This window comes from Lineus longissimus, chromosome 2 (assembly GCF_910592395.1).
Source record: "Lineus longissimus chromosome 2, tnLinLong1.2, whole genome shotgun sequence".
Lineage (NCBI taxonomy): Eukaryota > Metazoa > Nemertea > Pilidiophora > Heteronemertea > Lineidae > Lineus > Lineus longissimus.
In genome coordinates this window covers 2,335,645-2,362,191 of record NC_088309.1, presented here as the reverse complement: position 1 = coordinate 2,362,191, position 26,547 = coordinate 2,335,645, and the positions used below count along the sequence as shown (strand labels likewise).

The following is a 26,547-nucleotide window of genomic DNA, read 5'->3' as shown; positions in this document are numbered from 1 at the left end:
AGAAGACAATGTCACAAACAGCATAGGAGACATTTAGTGTCTGGTACATCCACCTGAATGTGTCCATCAAAGTCACAAAAAACCTCAGAATTGTGATATGTACTTGATGTCCTTTTGTCCTTGACTGATTGTCTTATATTAACCATCGAGGTCATAGAACTCCTCAAATGGTTCAACAAGCTCAATATCCTCGACAGACTGGTTGTGACTTTGTCCACAGCAGACTGCTGGGTGATCCAACCACCGCTTTGGTACAGATCCTGGTAGGTGAAAAAGTGATTTTGGCATATTACAGGAGGATTGAAAGAACAGGAAGATACATTCTCATCATCAAAAAGAATGTACTCTTTAGGAATATCCACATGGCATGAAAAGGAGACTTTACGAAACAAAAGTGAAGAGAATATTTGCTTCAAAATATTTATTGTATAGAAATGCAGCTTTTGACAACACAAACATACCCTGATTCAACAAATGTGTTTATATAATAATCATTTATAAGTATTTCCAATTTGCCTTTATACATTAGAGTGTACATATAAGCATGCAACTGATATAAAAATAGAGGTTTATCAATTTCAACAACTGGTGACCAACCTATGGAGCCACTGATAACATTTCTTATCATGAAGCGACACATTTTATACAGCATGGTACCATCAGAAAATCACCTTTGAGAGCAACCCAATGAGTCTACTTTTTGCTACCATATGTCTGTTTCCTGCACACATAAGCAAGCCAATACATTACATGTTTTGACCGACTGTTTCCAGGAAGCCAACGGGAGCAACTCAAAAGGCATCACAGGATGATACCCATTTACAGGTTTTCTACAGCATGTATCAAACATACTGCAGTCCCACAAACTAATGCTAACTTTGATAGATTTGCATGAAGCATATACTGACAAAATGTGTCACTACAAGATAAAAAACATCATCAACCTCAACCAGATAAACATTACACCAACTCCTTCAATCACATTTGGTAGAGGAAGCATAAAAAATGAGAAAAGTCTGTGATAAAATTTATAAAATGTTGACTCCAAAACTTGAAACTAGGCATTGCTAGGTGAGACTAGGTCTCAATTTCTACACCTGTCCTAAGATGACATTAGTCTAGTATAAGAGTATATCCAGTTTGCTATATTTGATAAGCAATTCATATTCGAACCAGAAGATATCCAAATATCTCATCATAAACTTCCTGAAGATTTTTTACACCACATTTCAGATTTTCAGACATGACCTATTCATATCATTTTAAGATGGTAGCACCTTTTCCTGCTGAACTTAAACTATATATCACACTTAGTACATCCAACCAGTGGCAAGTTTAAATCCAAACAAACACACAGGGAAACAATCCAAAATGCCAGTACGATATCAGTGTTCTGAAAACTTCTATCGAAATATCAGTCTACAGTCAGCACTGGGCTAAAAAGACAGAAAAGGAGTATATATGTGACCTGCTACAGCAAAGCCAAGGTGCGTGTTTCTCTGGGCTTGGCAGGATGAGACAGACTGGTTGTTCATTTCACTGTTGTCTGCCTTTTTTAAAATTTAGCTCCTGGTGTCATTTAGGCTCATCTTCTGTGCGACATGCACCTGGTTTTGCTGTGACGGGTCACATATTGTATTCAACAGATACTTACACCATATACTGAAGAAGAAATATACTGATGGCACAAAATCGAAGGTATGGAGCAGGCTGAGAGTAATCCCTTTTATGAGGTGATCTATTAATTTAGGTTTTGAAAATGAGAGTATATTCAAAAGCGATTATAATTTATACACATAAAACAATAATTTCAATCACAAAGATTGTTGTTAATATAACTTTGAAACAACTTGTTACTTAATACAACACTGGCTATATATAATACATCAACTCTACAAACTAAACGAACAAGAACAAAACGAAATGCATGTGAATAAAATGAAGAATATTATTCATTATGTGGCATCAACAAACCAACTTTGATATCTTGAAACAGAATAAAGCTAAAGCCATGATTCAAACGCGTTTCAACCCTGGGAAAACCATGTTCATGTGAACACATCTTTCACTCAAGTACGTGAAGACGGTATCAGTATTCCTAATGAATCAGAAAAGACAAATTTCAGTGGCTTTCAGCACTATCCTACGAATTTCTACACATTTCAGGACAAAATGCTTTCAAAATACTAATATGCTGGCAGCCCTGAAGAGACAGTTCTTAATATCTGAGGTTTGTCTTGTGAGTGGCAAGTTACTATGACACATTTACACTAAGCACTTTCGTAGTTATACCAATGGTCAACATGAAACGATCTAAAAGTCAATGCCAATTCTAATACACAAAATCAACTATCTAATAACAAAATCTGTACCTTTGCGTAACTGGGTCGAAGACAATGTAGCATGTGACCCCAGATGAAGCACCTGTCAAACCGAATGATCAATCCACCGATCTGATTAAGTATCATATCACATCTCATAATCCTGAGAAGATCAGGGCTCTTATCACTCATTTCAAACACATCACCGTACACTATGTGATTTTAGGGCCACACATACAGCTACCATCAAGCAATGCGTTTCCCAGAGGTAGAAATGGCAGTCTATCACTTCATCTAAATCACAATAGTTTCACAAGCAAGAGAGCCAGGAAGTTTCAGTGACCACGCCAACCTCCCAGCAGTCATTATCACCTGTATCAATCACAGGTTCAAATCTCTCCTACACACCTGGTTAGTCTAACATGTAAATCACAATCTGAAATCACCATCACAACAACAACAAATTTTGGCACAATAACCTCAAATGACAACAAAATCATTATAGTTTTGTTAAAAACTGATAAACCTACCAATTTCTTCAACCATCAACTTCCCAGGTTTAGCGCTGCACGAACAAGTGATTGAAATCACTGTGCTATTTGATTATAATTGCTGCAATATGCAACAAAGATAAGAGGGTAAACCACTAATCGCACATTGCTTCAACTACAGTATTTCTATGTTCACTCCTAAGCTTCAATAATAGAATTTCTCACTTGGCAACACAATATACACATGGGCAGGGCACCCTGATTACAAAATCACAGTAAGGATAAAAGCAGTAGCATATAACTTCAAAAATATATCATCAAAGCAAAACACACATTATTGAGATAATTCATCCCAAAATTGGTTGTGGTATGTCTAGAATAGACAAATTCAAGAGGACAGATTTAGGCACAATCTGTGCATGTGTGGGTTTTACCACATTCGTCCTTGATCTTGGTAGTATGGATTCCATTAAAAGAACTATATTTCATGAACAAGCAATAAAATACTTATTCCAAACAACATGTTAACCTGACATTTCATGAATCAAAAGGTTAATGATAACGTTAAAAAAAATAACAAGCATTTTACAACAACTTTCGAACTTCCATCATTAGGCACACCTTTATGTTCATTTAAAAAAAGAATTTCCAGATCGGGTATAATGAAATCCACCAATCATGATAAAGGATTCTTTTCAAACTTGCCTCGTGGCTTTCAATACAATTTGAAAGTTTATATACCTGCCAGAGTGGGATCTCATGGTGGGATAGTTCCTTTCTGACAGTATGTAAATATGCAATATTACACACTTTGACTTCAAGTATAGAGGCAAATACATTGATATATGGTGACACATCAGAAGTCTTAAAGAAAGATAACACATTTTCTCTTGATCCAATGCCTGAATCAGCCATTAGTATTGTCCCCCATCGCCCCAACAATTATGACCATAACAGGGTTTGCACACTAGGAACTAGATTCGAGTCGTCACTTTATCACAGGGTGTCTGCGTTCAGCCATTGCTCAAAGCTCAAATAGATTATATAATAAACTCAACAAAGCTAGTAACAAATTATATACACACACTTCTTGTAAATAAAGACGGTACCAAGGGTAGAACACATTCTGGGACCATGGTTTCATGGTTCTCACTCTGAGTGTGTTGTCTATACCCCTACTCAAAATATGCAAAATATGCAAATGTCGGGCCGACATCATTCCACAGACATCATTCTTGCAATTTTGCAGAGTCAAATTCACACAGTGGTCCACAGATATAATGCCGACACCACTCACGCAGATGTCAAGGACATCATCCACAGGATGACGCCCTGGCAATATCAACAGCTGTCGGCCCAACATTCGCATATTTTGCCTGTGTAAATTGCTGAAAGCTTCTTTCCATTTCATTTCAGATCGCCCATTCATTTTTACAGCCAAGATATAGTTCGGTCGACTGAAATGAAATGCCAGTCAAAGAACGAGGATCACACAATAACTGGCCACAGAAAAAAAACCTGATATCATCTCAGTCATCACATTGGATTTCTCTATAAAATGAAGAAAGGATTCTTGAGGTAATGTTATCACCAAAGTTCAAATCATGTTGGAAGCCAAAACTGAGTTTCCAAGGCAACAATAGGGCCATTTCAAAGAAATTGAGTACGACTTGTCCACTCAAGTGGAAGTTCTGCAACCAAAAAGCTTTGCTAGATAGTTAGTTACCTAGATCATGCAAATAATCATAATATTCCCATTTCAATGAAACGACCCAATATAATAACAACATCAAAGAGCCTGATCAGGAAAATTTCATAATTTCCATGATAACAATATTGGACTAAACAGCATACCTCCAACCTCTTTTCAGATGAGAGTGTAACTTTTTACACAAGAACTTTATCATACATTGGCTAAATATCAAACATTTCTTAAGTATTGAACAGGCAAGTAGTAAAGAAAGCAGTAACGTGCTTAGCACATATGTGATGATGATATGCTTCATTTTCTTACCAGGAAAAGTTTGCAATACCAAAAGCCGACAAACTCGCTAACTTTCAGTTAGCAGTATCAGCGGTAGACCTCTGTCTGCATTTACTCCCCAAATCTAAGGCTAATGAATTAGCAATGACATTTTTGCACATTTCAATTAGCATTGCCTTCCAAGTGATGGCAAACTATTGCAAACACTTCCGAGTCTGTCATCACTGTACACATGAGTTATCAAAATGTATGTTACATTTTCTTATTTCTCCTTACACGTATTGGCAATATGTTACAAAGCCCATTTCTGTACCCACTACATTACCTTTCCAACATCGTCAGATGCAGATGAGATGGCAAACAATATAAGATTGGTAAGTAGCTGCTTTTCAATTCCGATTACAAATTCTAAATGTGATATGCTTTGAATACAGTGAATAAACATAAGACGCTGCCAAAAGTGGTGAAAGCACAGTGTGATATCAAGGTTAAGATGGACTGAAACAGATGAACAGGAGGCCAGAGAGGGTAGCAATACACATGTAAGGAAAGCACCATTATTTACATATAAATGGTCTAATAACATCAAAAGGTGTTCACTACTAGCACAAAAGGTTACTTTAAAATGGTAAAACTTATAACAATATTTTTTTTCTCCAAACTGAAGTTTGATCATCATGTAAAACGCTTACAAGTCTCATTATTACATGTAGTTTGTGATGTCGAAATAGGAAAACTTCCTACAGGTTTTGTGCTCAAAAGTAACACCAAAAGTTAATTTTGAGATGACAAGTCACTATCTACATAGTTTGCTTTCTTAATATTCAATCTTGTCAGCAACATGTTGATAACAGTGTGCGAGTTGCTACCTCAAACTGACCTCTCTGACCACCGCATTCACCTCAGAGTGGTGCACATGCAGGTGTTGCTCCAACTGTTTTGGCCTCGGGCAAACTGCATTACACATGGCACAGACATACTCGATATGGTACCGCCTGATATGGCGGAACAGGTTACTCCGGAAAGCAAAATTTATATTACACAAATCACATTTATTGGCAGTTTTCGTCACATGAGATTTAAGATGCTTGTGAAAAAGTTCTGAAAATGCGATAACTTTCTTGCAGAAGCCACATTTATAGTGCACACGGCCATCTTCTTGATATTCATGCTTCATCGGTGGCAGCGGTTTCGGCATCTCATAGTAACTATCATAGCTCATGCCAGCACTATTCACTGCATGCTGCTCCATCTTTAGCGGTACGAACGAGTTTTGACTGTAAGGGTAAGTTGTTGGACGTATCGCCAGAGCACCAGTTATTGAGTTAATAGTATGCGTGAAACCTGAGGTAGTAGAATGAGGCACCAACGAGACTGGGACAGATGAACGAAGATCCTGTGATGGGTGATAGTCAGAACCAGGAGAAGTCTGCACATAAACTTTGGTTGGAAACACTGGCTGATCACTCAGATTGATGCCTTCCGTTGGATGGGGATAACTCGAGTATTCTACACTAACAGGCGAGGATGGATGATCAATAGGACTTTCAGTGGCATTGTTCTCATGATCACTGTAACTGTCATTGTGAGCATCGTTATTAGCCTGTGGCGAGATATTCCCCTCCATCTTACAGCTGTTTTTATCATCTGTTGTGCGATAATCTATCGCATCTTCCTGATTTTCTTGACCACAGTCAGTCTCATTTGCGTGACCAGCCTCCTCCTGACTCCGACTATCTGGTACCTGAGTATCTTCTTGACTCAACTCCTCCTCCCCATCTTCATGCTGTGAAGTCCCTGGACATTGTCTACTCGACAACATACGATATTTAGACATAATAGAACTAGACGGTTTTTAAAAGCCAAGAGATTTCATGTGTATGGAGGTGAGAGGACCGTACTTAGAAGGCAAAGGGTTCTTGCGCTTTCTAAATAAAGAGTTTGCTTCTGGTGAACTCAAGGTGCTGGATGGTTTTATCTTATGGGATGGCGTCCCTTCTTTGTTATTTCTTGGGAGTGTTTGTGCGGGTTCTCTTGACTCCTCTCCATGAAGCATTTCACCCACTTTCTCGATCAAATTGAGAACTAGTTTCATCGCTGTGAGGAGATCATGTTTGTTCATGTCGTTTAGGAGTATGTATCCTTCAGTCACCTGCAAAGATAAGCAATAAATAGGTCTCATCAGACAGAAGGCGTCACTTAGAGAGCTGCCTCAATGATCAGTCATGGCCATGGGTTTCACCTGGAACCAGGTCACAGTCGTGGCAGTGGTATAATTACTTACTATAACTGTACATAACAATGTATACAGTGAGTGGTCGTTTACATACTAATGAAACTGCCAGTTGGATGTATACTTTAGTATGCATGTAGTCTACTACTTCATGTATTAACCAATGTATGTAGCCTAGTAAGTATGTATGTACAATGTTAATCAATCAATGTATGTATAGGCTACATTCAAGGTACATTTTGCATGTAAAAATTTAGTGCATTTTGGAGACAAGAAAAAGCCTTCTGAAACATTCAGTTCATAGATTCTTTGAATATTTTCAATGTGACCAGATACCTTGAGTTGGAATTGACGAATAGGGGAGGGAGAAATTATGAAATTCGACATTCTGGGGGAGTTCTCGTGTTATTTTCACCCCTTCTCGGAAAATAGGAGAATCCGAAGAATCTTTAATCCTCCCTTTTCCGGTCGGCGATTTCCGGTAAAATGGAATTCTGGGGAACTCCGCGGGGAAGGTGTAAACTGTTGATGAAATTGCTGACGAAAATGTTGATGGGATCCTCTAACTTTGGTGGCTTGACATTTGTTTGTTTTTGAATGTTTTTCAATCAAATTGCTCTATTTTGTACTTAAGGGTCATTTAGTGAGAAGGTAAAAAGGAAAATAGAAAGTATTTTATATGAATGGGTGATTTTGATCATATGAATGCGACAATCATCTACAAAAGGAGTTCAGCTCCTGACAGATTTACAGTAGGCCTTCTGTTGTTGAGTGCAAAAAGAGGTACTTTTATGACCCAGATTATGAAAAATCTAAGAAAGTACACAGTTCAAATGAATTACTGTCAGAATGAATATGAATAAAAGCTTCATTTTAAGCGGAATTTAATGATTGTCATTTCACGTTTTCATAGTAAAATGCATCTGTAAGTACTAGGACCCAATCAAGAGAATCTAAAAGTCGATTGGCGCGTCTCGAAAACCTTAAAAAATGGTCTCCACTCTTTGATCAAAACCACCCATTCATATAAAATATTTTCTATTTTCCTTTTTACCACCTCACAAGATGACTCTTAAGTATAACATAGCGCAATTTGATTGAAAAACATCAGAAAACAAACAAATGTCAAGCCACCATATTTAGAGGACCCCATCAACATTTTCATCAGCAGTTTTATCAACAGTTTACACCTGCCCGAACTCCGCGCATGCTCATTGATGAGTGCCATGCACTTCCGCTATTTTCACTTTTCTGAATATATCTTCGAAATCGTCTACAAAAACATGGCAGTCGTGAATAATTTCACACAAAAGTAACGCAGACTGACAAAATAATGTTTGATCTTTGAATCCAAGTTGAATTAATGCTAATCTGGTGATGAGTCGTGGTTTTATAAGTCCTGATTCTCGTGGTACCTTGTTCACTCAAGATGAAGTCGCAACAAAATCTGGAAAAGCCAAAAAGAATCATTTTGCCAGTGATGGTGCTCAAACAGACATTCAGGCCCAAAATGTCAAGACGGCAAGAGTTTATGTGTTTGGACAGGCAGATATGGATGATGAAGAACACCTCGGTGATAACGCCAATGGAATGGAAATGTCAGAACTTCGCCCAAGAGGTGCCGCTGCTGGGAGTGGGAGTGCTGGAAAACGACGTAACAACAACTCGACATCGGCGAATCGTGATAAAGAAGAGTTCTTGGAGAAGGACATTGCTGATGGAGACACCCTCCAGAGTGTTGCCTTACAGTATGGTTGTCAGGTACATAAAATCCTCAATAACTGGTTTTCGTGGTGATGGGGTCAATTTAAAAAACACACGCTCGTATCATGATGCCAGTTGGTGCTGTTATTTCACTGCATCGCTCATACAGTACCTGAATGAAGTTATTTTTAATAAAATGTCCAGTGAGAATGGTGACAAAGTTGTGACAACTTAGCATTATTGAAAGATATGAATGAGTTGAGGCATTATTTTGGGGAGTATGACCGGCCGGCAGTATACACTCCCTCTTTCCGCGGTATGAGTAAAGTGCTTTTCATATCGTTCTGACCAAAGGTACATGTACTTAGTTAACTCGGGAATGTGACCAGATCACATACTGAAAATAGTGGTGTTGCCCAACATTAGATCATCCTTTGAGTAGGCCTAACCGATGCTGAAGAATAGAGTACCACATTCACAGTGTCCACAAAAGCTGGTCAACTATGATGCCGGCTGCCAAGGGTTGTGTAACATGACTATTTAGGATCACACTAGTCACTATTACAATTCAGTGGCAAAAGGTTAGCCAAGTAATGTACCTTTGACTGAACCATCTGAAAAATACTATACAATCATTTAACATATTTTATTGGTTCTCCTGAGTTTTTTTAAATATGATTTAGGAAAGGAGTGAAGAAACCCCTGAATCTCATGATGCTGTACTTGCTGCCTTGATGTTAATCGGTAGCTTGTTTCAGAGCACATATGTCATAAAAAATCATATCATAAGACTTTTGTGCCCTTAGATTAGAAAATGCATGGTTCCAGCCGATGACAATGAGAGCCAACCAGTCTTAATTTAGCCATTTCCTTGATCGAGGAAAGCTGTTTGCGCGTTTCAAACTGTGGACAGAGGATCTAAAAGAGCTGCAGAAAATACATTGAACATGGCATGCAGCCTACTCACCTGGCTGTCACAGATGTTGTGACTCCCAAGTGGGTGGCACTACGCACAGTGTACATTACATTACAAGCCTGAAAATGGATTGCAGTGTATGTTCAAAACTGTACAACCCTGAGTCTGGTGTTGACGAATATGGGTCTGCGTCAAATGTCCTCCCAAGTGACTAAAAATGAGTCTTTTTGGTCACTTGCCCTTACTGCTCCTTTGTTAAACCAGCTATGAAGTCTAAATTGTAGAAAGAGTTCCCAACGGGATATTTTCTCTGGTGAACAAGTTACAGTATGAATGATGTGGGATGGGCATCTAATCAATAATCTGGCAAACACACTTAACTTGGTTTTGTTGATCACCTTGGTTCAACAGATTGCGTCTATGACAAATCAAATATCATATACACGGACGTCTGCCTTGTTTGCCAGAATATGTGTCGCCAATTCATTATAAGTTTTAACTTGGATAAAAAATCAACACCCATGGTTGTGTGTGATTGCAGTACATTAAAATTGGGTCATGATACGTACTGGTACTGTAATCCGATTGATAAGAGGTTGATTGTATATTGAGTATTTTGTCAGGATTGTACTCAAATTATAAACTTAGTCATTGCAGAGAAAGGTTACTTTTAAGGGCGGCCTTTCTCCTTTCTCTCGTGAAATGGGGCTCTCCAAGTCGTTGCTCTTCAGGCAGTTTGAAAATTGTAATTGTATTTAAAATTATAAACTGACATTGATCTGTTTTGTCTTTACAGGTATCCGAGCTGAAACGCATCAACAAACTTATAAGTGATCAGGAGTTCTTTGCCTTAAAAGTGATAAAAGTCCCTGTGAGGCGGCATGGACTTCTAACAGAACTTATTAAAGAGGAGAATAGAAAACGAAAAAATGGGCCAAAGTTGTCTCTTCGTCCACCGAATGGGACAAATGATTCCATCATAGCAATGGACGATATTAATTGTGAGGATTTCGATGATGATGGGAGCGATTCAGAGTCACAGAGTTTATATGTTAGGACGTTAAGTATTCGGGATGTTTGCAACAACCCGTCGCGGGATGCTCAAGAATTCCTGCGGACCATGGACCATGATTTGGAAAAAATACGTAAATCAACCAACTCTTATAAAGGTTCCTTAGAGGAGGTTGCAAAAACTTTGACATGTAAACGAATTTATCCGATTCGGAAAAAATCTGTGTGGAATGGGGCTGATTGTGGCCTCAGCTGGAGGACTGTTGTTGTTATTGTGATAGGCATTTGCCTTATAGCACCTCTAACATACTTGCTCTATTATAAATTTGGCAAGCCACCAGATTGATTTGGTCAAAGTTTAGTTCCTTTGTAAACAAGTGAGCACTGTCTGTACAATGTAGAACAGTACTATTTAATAAGTAATATGTAATATTGCATGAAAAAAAAAATCTCTCTTCGTATGAATATATATTTTTGGCCATGGTTATTTTAATTTTCTCTGAACAGATTTGCCTTGCAGATTAACCTACATGTATATTTGAATTTATAAATGAAATTGTGATGTTCTGCACTGTACAGATCCCCATTCTTCAAAAATTATGTATTATTTATTCATTTGTGACACGATTGTTTCTGTTGATATGATATGAGATGTGAATATCTCTCTCCATTGCACATGTCTCATTTCTAATCGTGATAATTTGATTTATGATGAAGGGAAAACCTTAATAAATACGATTGTCATCCAGCCACTTCGTCATTAATCGCACACAATTAAAAGGCCTTGTCCAGGACTGGGCCTTTACCATAACTTGTAGAACCTCTCTGTTGAGGACCCCTCTTTGGAATGACAAATTCTGTCCTTAATGGGCGGTGTCCTGATTACAGGGTCAAGTTGTTCAAAAATGGCTTATGGTGGGACCAAAACCAGGGAGGTGTACAATAAGGGAGATTCCACTTCGTGTATATTTTCTGCTTTACTGTATCCTCTACTTAGGACTGTGTCATACCACCTGGTGTTTTGTGAGAGTGAGAGAGAAAGACTGTCAGCAGCTGTGAATTGCCATGCCCATCCCATACAATGAGGCACAGAAAGAAAAATATGTATTTTAGTCTACAGAGAAAGTTGGCTGGGCTGGCAAGTCTGTTCAGGTCAGCAAGCCATGTGCATGAGTCCAACGAAATGTCGTCTTAAAAATGTGTAGTGTTCGGGTATTCTAATTTTTTGGGGGAGATTTAAAAACCAAAGAAAAGGTACCCTGCTGGTAAGGTGTACACTCTGATATTATAATGTATTACCACAGTGGCTCCTGGGTAAAAATATATGCATGTGCATGACACTATACTGTATCAAATTGAAGACAAAAGGATGTTGTATTGGTTGGGTTAGAATTGGGACCTTCTTGTTTGTCAGAAATGAGTCTGAAAGCATTGTGTGCTGCCTCAAATCCTGAGAACAAATCATGGAAATCAAGAGGAGGGTGATATATATGGATCTTTTAACTGATTTCTTGCGGATCACAATCACGTGTTTCGTGGTTAGCTGGTGCGGCATCAGGCTTTTGAATTTGGGATTGTCGTCAGGCCACTCTCTCCAATATCTTCCAATCTTGTGTGGCATTTGTTTTATTTTTTGTTTCCTAGTCAATCCATTTTAAAATGCTAGAGTGAGGTTAACCTGTCTTTGTCAGAAGAACTGAAAACCCTTTTTAAGCTTTAAGGAGTGACTGGGGTAGACAGCTTTGCAATTCTTGGTGAAGGCTGTTGGGTTCATAAATATAGTTTGATTCCGGCTCAGTACAATAAGACCAACCACATCACTGAGTTTGTTTTCTGGTAACTTAAAAGTTAAGTAACTTTCCTGTATTGTTCTGTCCATAGAAATTGATGAGTATGGTCTTAATGATTGACCGTGATGGTGACTTTATATATGTGTCAAATAGTTTACGATATCAATAATGATAATGTCTATGGGCTAGGCATTGGCCCATGGTCTCAACTATCGGTATGTCATATCTTCCATCTTCAAATAAATAAAGATTGCATCAAATACGAGTCAGGCGTCTAGTGTTATTTCATTCTCAAAGAATTATGGTCCATTTAAAAAATAATCTTTTGCATGCGCATTTGGGAATATTAGTTTGATCCAAATACTATACAGATGGTGACACTTTCGAATAGTATTTGAGGTCTCCAATAGCTGGTAAGCACTGCAGCCACTTCTCAGTACTGGATAATGCACTACATGTAGAGCGGGGTGGGCAGGCCGGGACATGGCTGCCACTGTGAAAGTGTGAGTGTTGCCATAGAACCTGCCTCAACATTGTGCTCGGACACTTGGCCAGTCTGATGCTAGTCACTTCTATGGAAGTTATAAATCCCTTACTCAAGACATCTCACAATCTAGATCTACACTGGTAAAGATGTCCTTAATACTAGAGAGGTTCTCAATGTCGCAAGTATTCTTGCTGGACAACTCTACAAAGTAAGTTCTTGACTGACATCAAAGGGGATTGTACACACATTGAGCAATGATGCATACTGGTATTCAATAAAAGAGCTGCTCAAATCAATTTCATGTGTGCTGGCCCCACTTATACACAGCAGTCTCATTAGATTCAGATGTACTTGCCCACATGTATGACCAGGTCTGCTGCACACATGCCAGGTCATCCAGCTGGTGTGCCATCTGCCATGCAGTAAATGGACATGATCCAATAATCAAGTTGATTTTAATTGATGTGGGTTGTGGAGGCAGACATGTGGGGGGTCTTTTTGCTCTTGTTCCAAATACAATCCTTTAACTCGGCAACATTCACATTGTTGACAGTAAAGAAACCAGCCTTTTTCACCCAAGTCTATAGAAACAACTCTTGATCATGTAAAAGGGGTCATCCCCTCTAGCTTCCAGTTTTTTGCCAGTTGTCCTCGAAGCAACCATCTCCCTGCACTGTCCTCAAACAGTTGTCTCAGCGACACATCGTCTATCAAGCAAGCCAGTCTTGAAGAGGTGCTGTCCTCCTTTGATGTGCATGAGGACAAGTTGTACTTGGAGACATAGTGTATTTGCCGAGTGTGATCCTGGAGGACCGACAGCTTTGGGAATAAACATACCTCGGAGAAGACCAATTCCTGAATCCAGTCGAGGACGTATCTTCAGAAGCCCTCATCACTTGTCAGCTCAGTATCTAGCATACTGTAGCTAACCCTTGATTTATCATTCTCATCTGGACTACAATGTTTTGTCTAGTACACACAAAATCTGTTCTTCACATCACCAACAGATTTGAAACTTGCAGCGGACTTGGAAAACCTGTTCGTTTTCACAAGGGTGCAGTGAATGCAAGTCCGATATGTTATATGTGTATACGACAATGCCACAAGTGATATGCACGAGTTCCAAGGTGTTCCTTGATCAACCCCACAGCCTGGTCGTGATACATAATATCAGCGTAGCTCACTCACACTGTGGAAGAGACAAAAGATGAAGCAAAAAAGAGCAAGACTTTCTAGTTTAAAATGGTAGCCAACTCATTCTTTAATAATATTAACATAACATACACTCAGCACTTAGCTAACTTGTACATCCCTGAAAAAAAGAAAATGCAATACCATTTGTACTCTCATTGACAAAATTAAATTGCAACTGAATATTGTAAATAACTGTGTAGACTTTTAGGACTGAATAGAATCTTATTATGCATTGTTATGATAACCACATAAGACTTAGTTTTTTAAGACAAGAAACTGTCAAAGTTCGAGGACCAACAGTAGGTACAAGTGTACGGGGCAGAAAAAGCCTCTTGACAAGGATTTCATCAAGTTGCTTCAGCTTTTTGTGAGAGGAGCAAGCCTAGTTGTACATTGCACCAATACATACATCTGTGGGCAAAATTACAGTCTGAGCACATATGGGGATGTTGAAGTACCAAGGTTTGAGCACATTCCTATATGCCCCCCCCCTCCCCACCCCCAGCACAGTTGGACATAGACAATGGGTATATTCATTGACATGAGACGGTACATTTACAATATTTACAAGATTACAAATGCAAGACACAAAATGTAAACAGCTCCAGTGATGACATCTGGCATCCTCACATTCCCCATAAAACATTCATAGAACTATTTAAAACCAACCGAGAAGAGGATTGTATTTCAGGCCCGACAAATTGTATACAGAATGACCTAAGATCCCCCTTGTACTTCGTCAACATAAATAGAACACCTATTAACACACTTATTAGCAGTGATATAAGAGAGGTTCAGATCTTCATTCAAGAATAAGAACGAAGTGATTTTTCTCTCTGGTTCAGTTGTGACTGTATTCGGTCTGGGAATTCCAGATATTAAAGACGGACTGTTTTAATGCATTTCTGACACCAGGCAATGCAATATCCATTGTCAAAATGCCATGCTGTTCTCAGATTAAAATCTGAATCTCTCTGACAACAATGCAGCACATCTCGTCCTCTCATGAAGGCTTTCGGTTAAATTTGAAGGAAACAAAGGAATATATACAGGACCTGCAAAAGACAGCCAAGTCACATCCAAAATAGATTCACATCCTCCACTTGGGGTGGTCCGGGATCATTCATTAACCAGACTGTAAGCTATTCAAGCCCGATTCCCGAGTACCGGTACTGGTACACACATGAAAGTCGTTTATATGAACAGCAAATTTAAAAGTGTACACTGCGATTTTGAATAATCCCTTTTGAAAAACCTGACTCCGCAAGGTGAAGAGGTGTGCAAAATAAAACATTCCATTGTGATGTAAAGAATTCTCTTAAAAGTTGATCATGAACAGTACATGTATGCCAAATGCTCTGATTAACATTTTGCATACATATAGAAACTGTTCTCATCTTCACCCTTTCAGAAGCCAAGTTTGCAACCCTAAAATCAATACTTGCAGAAACATTTTTACAGATAACCAGAAAATCTGTCGCTGTTCTGAAATCAAACAACACAACTTTGTAAAACTTCACGAACGAAATCAAACCATTTTTATGAAATAGAACAAGAATAGAACATAGACTGATAGAATGAATACATTAAAATGTGCAGAAAGAAATGAGGCACTAAAAACAAATATTTGCAGAAAAAATAAAAATTACCAGCAACTTGCTGTTTTTTCCTTTTTTTGTGGAGCACCCTATAATTGATTGAGTTACATCGCTAATTGTCTGTTTGTTCAGAGCTTTAGTTTTCTTCAGGTTGATGTTCCCCAATTTTGCCTTTTGTTTACATATGCTGAGAAAAATATTGACGTTCCCTCTCATAGGATCGAGCTGTCTCACAATATCACCTCATTCTCACTTAAAATCACTTCACTTGACTGCAGCAATAAGGAGGTGATATCATGAGCAAGGTAGTGATATGATGAATAGTGAAATCACTGCAAGTCTGCAGCTACATACCCAACGTTGAATTATGAAAATGGTTGCCTAATGATTGCCTATTCTGAACAGAACTGTCAGCATGAATGTTTGAAAATGAAAGCAAATTGGTTTCAGTAATGCCACTCCATGGCCCTATCTTGCTATGAATCAAACTGACAGTCTCTCACCCTAACTTACAAGTACATTGACTGACTCATCAGAAAATACAAACCAGGCAAAAACTCCTGGCAGATAAAACTTCAGAGCAACTAGCATACATAGTATGATTAACAATACTGCATGAGAGAATGTGTACGACACAGTCAAGTGCCAATAAACCTTCAATCAGATGGTTCCATATGTGGATACTGGCCAATGATAGGGCATAAATAAGTCACAAAATGTTCATCTTTTTGACGACACACCATATGTTACATTACCTAACAAATGCTGTGATAAGCAATTGCCAGGTACAGTCTTACTCCCAAAACTGTGACCACATCAAATTACATTTTGATATCATCTGTGAAGTCACAGTATCAAACGACACAGAGTTCAACAACTGACATTTTGCCAATGTACTTGAAACAATATAACTTGATACCAGGGAATGGTATGGATACATTCCTGTAGACATGCATAACCATGAATTCCATCACTGCCATAACCCGCAGTAGTTGCCCCAGAGTCCAGCGGGTAATGGACCTCCAGCTGTGAACAGTTTTGTGCCACTGTCATCATAACAGTGAGCATAGATTGCATTCGGATATTCCTGGTCCATGAAGTAATCTCGGTAGTTATCATCATGTAACTGAAAAAGGAAAATGTAGACAGTACAATTAGTTAACAGAATAACAGAAGTGTTGAGACTGACATCGCAGCACTCGAAGTATTCTACATTTTAAACTTTGATGATACCGGTATCGGTCACCGATTCATGAATCAAATCAGATGTTCTAGCCAATGTCAAAACTTCCATCAGATCTGACAACAACCCTACTTACCAGCCAGCCTTTCCCAGCATTGAGCATACACGCATGGCCACAGCTACACTCTAAATATTTTCCAGCAGTTAAATCGTAGAAAAGAACTGCACCAGCACCAGTTCCTATGGTTACTACATTCTCGTTGAAACTCACTGATCGAATACCTGCAAAGCAAACAATAGTCATGATCAAAACATAGAATACATAGCAAAATATATGTAAATGACCCAATAGCAAGCTAAGCAGCATCAACGACAAGGATGAATTCAGTCAGACCTCAGCATTCGTCACCTATGACTTAGATCGTAGAAGAAGAAGATATCAACTCACATGGTGTGGCAAATTTCTTTGAGATAGGTTGAAAATAGATACCGTTATATGAAAATCCTGTTGCATAACTTCGAGCACTACATCATGAAAAGTCTCTGGGGTGCCTGGCATTTTACAGCGATCAGACTCAGAGGTCTGACCTGTCTGTATGAATATCAAGATGGAAGGCAGCCAATGCGACAAAGTCATAAACTAGCCACTTCTTATTTCCATACGAAAGTAAAATAGTGGACTTGTTTATGCCAGAAATCAGTGTATGTGGCTGTTGCCTTGAAGACCAGAAATCTGGTGAGCTTGGTTGAAGGAAGGGAAATCTTACCACATCCTCTCTGTCTGGACTGTACTGATGTGATCACCTTTTGAGAGTTGGTATCAATATACGTCACATGGGACTGTGATCCCACGGCATACAATTTTCTATCTTTACTCAAAGCCATACAGACGTTTTCTCGTGGATGGGGTAACTTTCGAGAATCAACCTGAAAGGAAATGTAGTTTTATTAACCAACCGATGAAGAGTTTAGAACACACGGCAAATCAGACTAAGGCACATTTTAATGACAGCAAAGGTTTCATAGCCCTTCTGTTGTCTACTGCATACAATATATTCGAAGCTCGCAATGCAGTTTTCCACACAATACTAGACTTCAACTTCTGTCGAACAGCCTTGAATATTGGGGTAATCTGTTTTAAATACTGCTTAATGTCCACCAAGCCTATATTTATTCAACATGTTTAGAAGCTAAATTGTTTTATTACACTTACCTGTTTCCATGTTCTTGTGTCCCATATATGTAACTGTGCATTTAGTGATAAGGCAGCCAATTCCTGAAGCGAGGAAGAATTACGATTTGTTAACATATATTTTTAACTAAACTGTAACTCCGTCCAGTATACTGCAGTTCTGAATCGGAAATTCATTATCTAAGGAACAAGCTGAAGATAGCCTAATACAACTAAGAATTGAAAGTGTAATTACTTACATTTGAAAAGTCGTTATAGGCCAAGGCTCGGACTTTCTCAGCCTGGTGACACTTTTTGATTAGAGTTGGCTTCTTAATGGAATACTCTGGCACCTGGAGGCTTTTCATACGAGATATATCACAGTCTTCAGTATCTTTCACACACCACAAGGCAAGTTTGTCATCACGTGAACCAGTCACGAGGTACTCATCATCAAGCCACTTGGTGTCAAAGATCCAATCACCGTGGCCACCCTGAAAGAAAATACCGCGTCACAATTAGATTGTGTCATGTGGGCTGGGAAATGAGTGTATTGTGCTCTGAGACTGTTGAACAGTATACAGCACTTAGATTTCAACTGACAATCAAAGACGCTCTCAAGCTTTGTGGAGGCAACAAAGGCATTTGCAAACTTGTCCTTGCCTCATATCTTGGTTCCCTTTGCCTTCAAGTTTCTTCCTCACTGACACTAAAATGTATGGCTTTTTACTATAAGAAGCACAAGTGCCCTTTCTCGGCCAAACATTGAAGCTTCTGAAAAAGATATTATGCTCTGCAATAGCAATTCTTACAGACCTCGCCAGTACACACAGGATCAAACGTGGGTAGCCTGTACACTGCCACATCATTCGTATTCTCGGCTCCAGTTGCAAGGAGCGTCTTTGAAGGATTGATAGCAATGCTGTGGATGCCACAGGGGCAGTCTGCTGGCACACTCTCATCACTGCTTTTCAGGGATGGGATCTGGACCATCTGATGGGAGAGCAGGTCCAACACGATCAGCTGAGGAGAAATCATTAAATGTCTTGATTAATACAGTAATCTAACAAAAGGCAGACAAAGATCAACCTTTTAGAATTGATACACATCTTGAACTACAATACAACTACATGTAAGACTTGCAAAGTTTAGTTTTATTTAATCAGTCAGCATATTAAGTATAGAAAATGACCAAGTATCTAATCTATACTTGGTCATATCGATATGGAAAAAAGTTGTAATGACTTGTATATTGAGATAAGCAAAAGAACCTTTGAAGACTTATATGCTTCCAAATAGAACAAGTACATTTTGTATCTATCCATTATTAATTCATTCTTAATCCAAAAAATCAACCTGAGAAGGAATGAACATACCTTATTACACTTAGTTCCAAATACTACCTGTCGATCCGAAACCCAGGCAGATGTAAAAATTTTATTAATCTGGCCAACTGCATATTCCTTTTCATGGAGAAGTCCAGGCATTTGTTGGGCTAAATTTTCTGCCACCAGTTTCTGTGGGGCACCATAGTAGAGGCCAACCTCTCGTTTCTGCAGGTACTTCAGGATATCCATGTTGTCAGATATTGAAGATAAAGATATTCTGGGATACGGAAAAGCCTTGTTACCACATGCTCAGGTCCACCTTCAAACTGATCTGATCAACTGAAAGTACGAAATACCGGTAAAACTTTATTTGAAATGAAGGACTGTGACATGTGTGTGAGAAAACGCAGACCTTAACTTTCAATGAAATGGATATTGGTAACATTTTGTTTGTCTGACTGACTGCCCTCTATCATAATCATTGCATTGCATTGCTTTACCTGGCGTTAGCTTTGAAATATAAAAAATTGCCAAATTCTGAATGCTAAAGTGTCACTCATTGACTGTGGACTGAACTGAAAGTGACAGCTATAGGTATAGCCAAGGCATAGGCCTAGTTGTGCCAGCTGGCAAGAAGATAGGATTTATGAAGAATCACTTGAGCCTCAGGAACGCCCCTCAATGCATTGGATGATGTTATTGCCATCAATGGTGTGACCCCACATGCCAGGCAGGCTCAAGTCAGTGGTGCATTGTACACTGACACTCATTGAGTGATTGTCATTGTTTGCATTGTTTGTGTGCATCTTTTGCACTGCACAAAGCAGAACATGCAGACAGCTGTGCAACACAGCCAGTGAGCCACAGGAAAACGCAAGGCCACAGTCACCCAACGGTTCACAATCTCCTAAAACAGAGCGGTCTACTTGATCTAATCAACATATACAATCAACAGGTGAAACGAAATATAAAATATGGCCATACCAGTGAGTGATAGACACGTTTATTTCACACAAAAATTTAAACAAATTCTGACGAACCGAGCGTCCATTTTGGCGATTTGTTACATCCTCGATGTACACCAGAGATGTCGGAGTTCTTCTAACAGGTGACGCCACCATTAGTTCATAACGTGGGAAATACGAATTAACCCATTGGCATTATAGAGCCTCGATCCGTTACGCTGAGCCTGTGTGCTACCTCGAAAAAAGCCAGGCATTCCAGCCCAAACGTATTTAAAGGGGGGCTATAGGCAGGAGCAGAGGGCCTAATTTGGCCATCTTCAGGTGACTATTCAGACGAATATACACAGCTAGCATTGTAGTGGCGCCTACGGGCCCGGGTCATGTCAGGTTCAACACTAAATGTATTCCTCGTTTTACTGTGAGATGTGAGAGACCCCTATTGGCGATTTCGTGTAACTTTATCTTGCCTGCCTGGCTGCTGCCTATTGTCCCTTTAAGCTTATAACAGGAAACCTCTCGGTATGATAATAGTTTGACGTCACAAGGCTAGCCGACCAATCAGGCCATTGTTTCGTCACCAATCATTTTCGCCCGCATTCTCCAAGCGTCGTCAATGGTGATCATCGTTGCCAAGTCTCACTCGACCTGCTGTGACAATTTCAGGTCTCGTTAGGGAGTTTTTCCCAAATGTACGCGATGATGACGTGCTCCATTAACACTAACAGGACGTAACATCTATTTTAAAATGCGTTTCCCAAGTGAATGCATGAGGACAACCCATTTGTGTCGTATATCACTGGAAACGCCCGATTCCCCTGATTTTGCAAGATGTTAAATCGGGCATTTTATTTCTTTAAATAAATCATAAGCGTCGCATTTGCTCCTAGCTCTGTTCACCATCCCAAATGGCAATATTGCCAATCGGGCCGGACAATCACGAAAACCCCCAAATATTATACATTTCTTCCTGAATAATTCTTACAGAGACCATTCTCCCATGAAAGACAGTTGCTTACGCTACACAAAAATCAAAAAAAAATCGAGGGTCAACCATTGAACTTTTGAGATATGTTGAATTTTGCACAAATCAGCGAAAAACGCACCAACTGGCACTGGACGGCATTTCAACACGGGGCCGACGCACATCCCAAGTTCAGTGTACACATACGTCGGCAACAACAGTATAAATGCGTAGTTTCTTGTTAGTCGCCTATTGAGTAGCGCTCTAGGTTTTAGAAACTCCAAAAAAACATGTCTTTGCCAAAACAACTGCTGAATCAACGCTGACATACTGTAAGGACCGAGAAATCAATGATTTTAGGAACTACGGTTAGGGCTTGGCCGCGCATGAATAACAAAAAAACTCCCTAATGAGACCTCAGCGGTAAATTGGACATTTTTGGCCCGGCGCCCGGCAAACTCGCACAGTGCCGAAATTAAAATTCAATTTCAGACACTGGAATTGGTAAAATTCCGCCATCTTGGATATCGGCATCCTGAGATTCAGGTGTTTTCAACACTGCGTCACCACCACTTCAAACTCCAAAGTCTTATCCAGGCCTAGTAAGTGCCACCTTCTTTCATAAAATGGCTTGTTTATAAATAAATAACAAAATATGATCTTTGTAAAGAAAACCCGAGATGTTCTGGTGTGTTTTTACGTGAATTTATTGCAAACTATCAATGCAGCGTAGTGCAGCCATCGTGTTCTCGGGCGTAGTGGTGATGCGATAGCCTCTTTGCAATTGTAAAGATTCTTTACATTTCCACATGCGCGGTACTGCTTTTCAAGATGGTGGCAATTTAGCAGTGCTAGAGGGAAGAGGCTCGAGAAGCAGGTCCAGGACAGATTGCCGCGAAAATTTATAAATAGTTTGGGAAGCTGGCTTGACATCCTGACAAATCCGGCCATCGATCACTCGATATGTGGCCTCGATATGTTTACTCCCTCAATCAGAAAGATGCGTAAGGAGTAGGCCCTGTTTGCAAGAGGATGCTGCAAGAGGATGTTATCAGTTTCCCGAACTATTTATAAATTTTCGCGGCAATCTGTCCTGGACCTGCGAGCCGTTGTTTAGGAACGACATCAGCGCCTCTAGTGTCAAGATTGGGCGCCCGTCGCCGTCGCACTTCGTCCCTTTGGGGACGAAGCATTGGTCTAAAAAAGGGATTGCGTTGTGTGCCTGACCACGAAATTTATGAAATTTTGTTGGTTTCTATCTTTTGATATTGATACAGCAGCGCAGCCAGTTTAAAATGAGCGCAAAAAGAAACCGTATTTGACGATGAGCTAACCGATTGAACGGGAAGTATGTCGAGATATTGCCTATTTTGTGAATGAGTAGATTTTTGTAGTGTGTGTGTGCGTGTGTGTGGTCGGGGAGGGGGAAGTGGCCTTCTTTCTAATCATGTACATATTTGTTCAGTCACTGAGTCAGGCCTATGTGTTTCTCTGTTGGTAATCAAACATCAGTTATAGTTGTGGGAGTCTAAACAACACAACTTCCTGTGGTTACAGTAGTTACCTTATAGCCCTTATAGTGACATCACTTTTCTTACCTTTCAGGTTGCCACGGTAATTACTGATCCAACGATGACATCTCTGGAGAAGTGGAGCTCTGTTCTGAAAGTCTATGATCCACTCAAGGCTGGTAGTATTGATGGAACAGACACTGCTGCTCATGACCATGGCATTATCAGAGCACTAAATGCCAAATATCGCCCTAATAAATATCTCGAAAGTGAGGAAAATGTGACCCTGTTTGTTGGTAGGCTTAATCCTAAAACGTCGGAATCAGACCTTGAGGAACTCTTCTCAAGATTTGGGGAGATAAGGAGTCTGAAGCTTATTAGGGATATCGTAACAGGTTTTTCGAAACGGTATGCATTTATTGAGTACGAGGATGAAGTCTCTGCATGTCGAGCTGTACGAGAAGCCAAGAACAGAGTTGTTTTGCATCATTCTGAGATATTAGTTGACTTTGAATGTGGTAGGAAACTTCCTGGCTGGGTCCCAAGGAGACTTGGAGGAGGATTTGGTGGCAAAAAGGAGTCTGGCCAGCTCCGGTTCGGAGGCATAGATAGACCTCATAAGAAACCATTTCTGGTTGAGCAAGCTGAGGCTCTTGCTCATGCTCTCAGCGATAGGGAAAGACTAGAAAGAAATGAAAGGGCGAGGGGTTCATATGGAAATATGAGGTCAGGTGATAAAGGTTACCCTAGAGAATCGAGGGGGAGGTCTGATTATCGATATAACAGACGCCAGAGTCATTCTCAATCAAGAGATAGAGACAACAAATTCAGGCCTGAAAGGAGGTTTGATTCGTCTAGGAGGAGGGATAGAAGTAGGACACCATCAAGACGAAGAGACAGGAGCAGGTCACAATCAAGACGAAGAGACAGGAGTAGGTCACAATCAAGACAAAGGGACAGGAGTAGGTCACAATCAAGACGAAGAGACAGGAGTAGGTCACAATCAAGACGAAGGCACAGGAGTAGGTCACAATCAAGACGAAGAGACAGGAGTAGGTCAAAATCAAGATGAAGGCACAGGAGTAGGTCAAAATCAAGACAGAGGGATATGAGAAGGTCAAACTCTGGACCGAGGGAAAGAGAAAAAACGCAGCACATGTAGTTGTTGATTGGTCTAATGTGAAGGCTGAAAGAGCATGTGAACCTGAACATTTTGATCCCTTTTTGATTGAAAAACGTGGATGACCACTGAATAACAGAATTCTGTGTAACTTACCTTAAGTGTAAGGAAAATATCTTAACTTATCCAGTGAGCCCTGTGATTCAGGACAAATATACTAGAACAAATATAGCTAGTATGTTCCATTGTTTCTTGACTTTCTTTATGGCCAATGTCCTGTCAGAATGGTTGACACTACAACCTGTCTTGATATTGTTCAAACCAACAATCAGTGTCGGTGTCAATGCCATGAAAATTGTCATCTGTTACTGGTGACAGTCCTCAAGACAGTGAGTCCTTGCATGAACGAGTCCCATTTGTGTCTATCCCCCTGTGAACCCCACAATGAGCCCTCGCACCATGGATCATCTGACCAACTGGGGACAGCTAGTACCCTTTGCATAAAACAAGACCATTTATGCCTCTCTCCCTGCCTAAGGAAATGAGAAGGACACAATGCGTCCATCTGCACTCTCTGTGTTGTCACTACCCACATGTGAAAAGTGTCCCACATGTGTCACAATCACTAGAGCAAGGAACCGTGCAACTGAAGGCATGCTGATCCGTCTTCATATACTCACAATCATGTCACAACCACCATTTATTATCATATCTTGATGTAGACCCCTGAACCCGATCTTTACAAACTGAAGTACACACTGACTCTACATATAGGTTGTTCAATCACTTTCGGGTTTTTTACCACCGGTCAGAGACGCATCGTTGTTGGGCTTGTCGTTAGTCCTCGCAATAGTTTGCCAATGCTGGGTTACCAAGGTTGTGCCGGCGTACCTGACCGTCACACCACTACCATAATCTTATAGGCTCATCAAATATTTTTCTTGGCCTAAAATCCTTCAAAAGCTCAAAAACCTTATGTATAAAAGAGTGCCTTATGGTTGTGACTTTGTCATCAAATACCATTTTGCGGCAGGAATTGGTAGTACAAATGGACCTCTTTAATATTAGTACTTTTGCCAAGTTTGCCCATTTTCTATTAACAGCATGCGTGATCACCTGGTCCAACACGTTTCCCAGGAATTTGATTAAACCATGCACAGTCTGGTTCGAACAGCTGACGAAGTCTGGTAGGACGGAGCCCACTGTTCTAACCCGTGATCAACAACATTTGTTACCAACTGACCTTGACTGGTGATTACTTAACAGACCTGGAGGAGCCAGAAGGCCAAGGGACATATATCGGTTGGATCAAAATCGGTTCCACTGTAAAAATGTCTATTGATGTGTCTCCCTACAGGTTTTTATGATGGACCAATAGCTGATCACAATCACATCAACGACTTCGTCACAATCGACATGTGATGACGGTGCGGAATGATAATTTACATATGGCGACTGACATAGTTAGAGGGATTTCGTCCCCAAATCTCTTCTCAACAAAGATGAGTTTTTAGTAATCTTTATTCTCCTCAGCCTACCCCTCAGCTCAGCAGCGGCTGACAGTTCTGTTCGTTGTTCGCGTAGGCAGCGAGTACTCGTTTCCATACACACATCTTGACGTCGTTGGTGACCGAATGTGCAGCAAACACCCTACCAATGGCACAATGGTGATTGTTGATCTTATCAAGAAAGACCGACTCGTACAAGTGAGTCTGCATGTTAGGGTAAGCCGGGACATGTGCAACTTGAGCAAGAATCCCCACATATACGTCGTCAATTGGAAATGTCTCTTCGTTCAGTTTATATCTCCGCTTCACCTTTTCATTAGCTCCATGGAATAGTTCCACAGTCCGGATTGTCATATAGACAGCAAAACCTAGAATATAGTCAGGATAGATGTCTCCGGGCCACATATCCTTACTCATGTACCACCTTGCTTTTTCATTCCTTTGCGGTCCCGACCTCGTGGCGAGATAACCACTAAACAACGGCTCCTCGAATGTTTTATTCATGGCTGCCATCCGTTCAAGGAAGTTCTGCGGAATGAAAAGTGTATCGTCGTCAATTTTCACAACAAACTTCGCATTTGCACAATGCGCCAATGTCCATTCGAATTGGAACATAGTTTTTTTGTTGATTGTTCTATAGTCATCCCTGATCCCCATGATCATCATATCACCGAATTCAGCAGCTTCATTCTCCAGTCTCTTCTTTCTTGATTTCTTTACCGGGGTGCCAAGAAAGAACACGTGCCTTATCTGTTTACCCTTGTACTCCTTCAACGACGCCCAAGTCGCTCTCAAGCCGTCCCTCCGCGTCCTGTACGATGGTTTACTGTTGATCAGAATCATGAGTTCAATGTGCTTGAAACCTTTACACGTATCGTTCACACTTCGAGAGAAATCACCAGTCAGAACAGGTAAAGTTCTTTTGCCAAGTTGTTTACCATAGACGCGTTTTATAAGCAGGAAAAGGGAGTGACTGGGCACAGTACAGTCCGTGTCAAAGTTGAGTTCCACCGATGAGAGATATGTGGATGTGAGCAGGAATCCTATGAGACACACTCCTGTCCAAGTCAT

At 40.1% G+C, this 26,547-nt stretch overlaps 4 protein-coding genes across 4 annotated transcripts; 2 read left to right on the top strand and 2 right to left on the bottom strand.

Annotated features, from left to right (window-relative positions):
* Positions 1-420: 420 nt before the first annotated feature.
* LOC135501006 (transcription factor hamlet-like) lies at positions 421-7,495 on the bottom strand. The gene is made up of 2 exons (XM_064792728.1): positions 7,366-7,495; positions 421-6,948 (listed from the first exon to the last, which is right to left on the bottom strand). The coding sequence occupies exon 2, from the start codon at positions 6,631-6,633 to the stop codon at positions 5,662-5,664; it is 972 nt and encodes a 323-aa protein (XP_064648798.1). The 5' UTR covers positions 6,634-6,948; positions 7,366-7,495; the 3' UTR covers positions 421-5,661.
* A 765-nt stretch (positions 7,496-8,260) lies between these two features.
* On the top strand, positions 8,261-12,715 carry LOC135500995 (lysM and putative peptidoglycan-binding domain-containing protein 3-like). Its single transcript, XM_064792717.1, has 2 exons — positions 8,261-8,790; positions 10,446-12,715. The coding sequence occupies exons 1-2, from the start codon at positions 8,407-8,409 to the stop codon at positions 11,004-11,006; spliced, it is 945 nt and encodes a 314-aa protein (XP_064648787.1). The 5' UTR covers positions 8,261-8,406; the 3' UTR covers positions 11,007-12,715.
* A 1,458-nt stretch (positions 12,716-14,173) lies between these two features.
* LOC135500984 (DDB1- and CUL4-associated factor 12-like) lies at positions 14,174-20,474 on the bottom strand. The gene is made up of 8 exons (XM_064792706.1): positions 20,396-20,474; positions 19,460-19,750; positions 18,900-19,106; positions 18,344-18,577; positions 18,126-18,188; positions 17,680-17,839; positions 17,049-17,194; positions 14,174-16,855 (listed from the first exon to the last, which is right to left on the bottom strand). The coding sequence occupies exons 2-8, from the start codon at positions 19,658-19,660 to the stop codon at positions 16,700-16,702; spliced, it is 1,167 nt and encodes a 388-aa protein (XP_064648776.1). The 5' UTR covers positions 19,661-19,750; positions 20,396-20,474; the 3' UTR covers positions 14,174-16,699.
* A 2,017-nt stretch (positions 20,475-22,491) lies between these two features.
* Positions 22,492-24,206, top strand: LOC135483506 (U11/U12 small nuclear ribonucleoprotein 35 kDa protein-like). The gene is made up of 2 exons (XM_064764465.1): positions 22,492-22,685; positions 22,943-24,206. Exon 2 carries the CDS (start codon positions 22,970-22,972, stop codon positions 23,918-23,920), a length of 951 nt encoding a protein of 316 aa, XP_064620535.1. The 5' UTR covers positions 22,492-22,685; positions 22,943-22,969; the 3' UTR covers positions 23,921-24,206.
* The last annotated feature ends 2,341 nt before the right edge of the window (positions 24,207-26,547 follow it).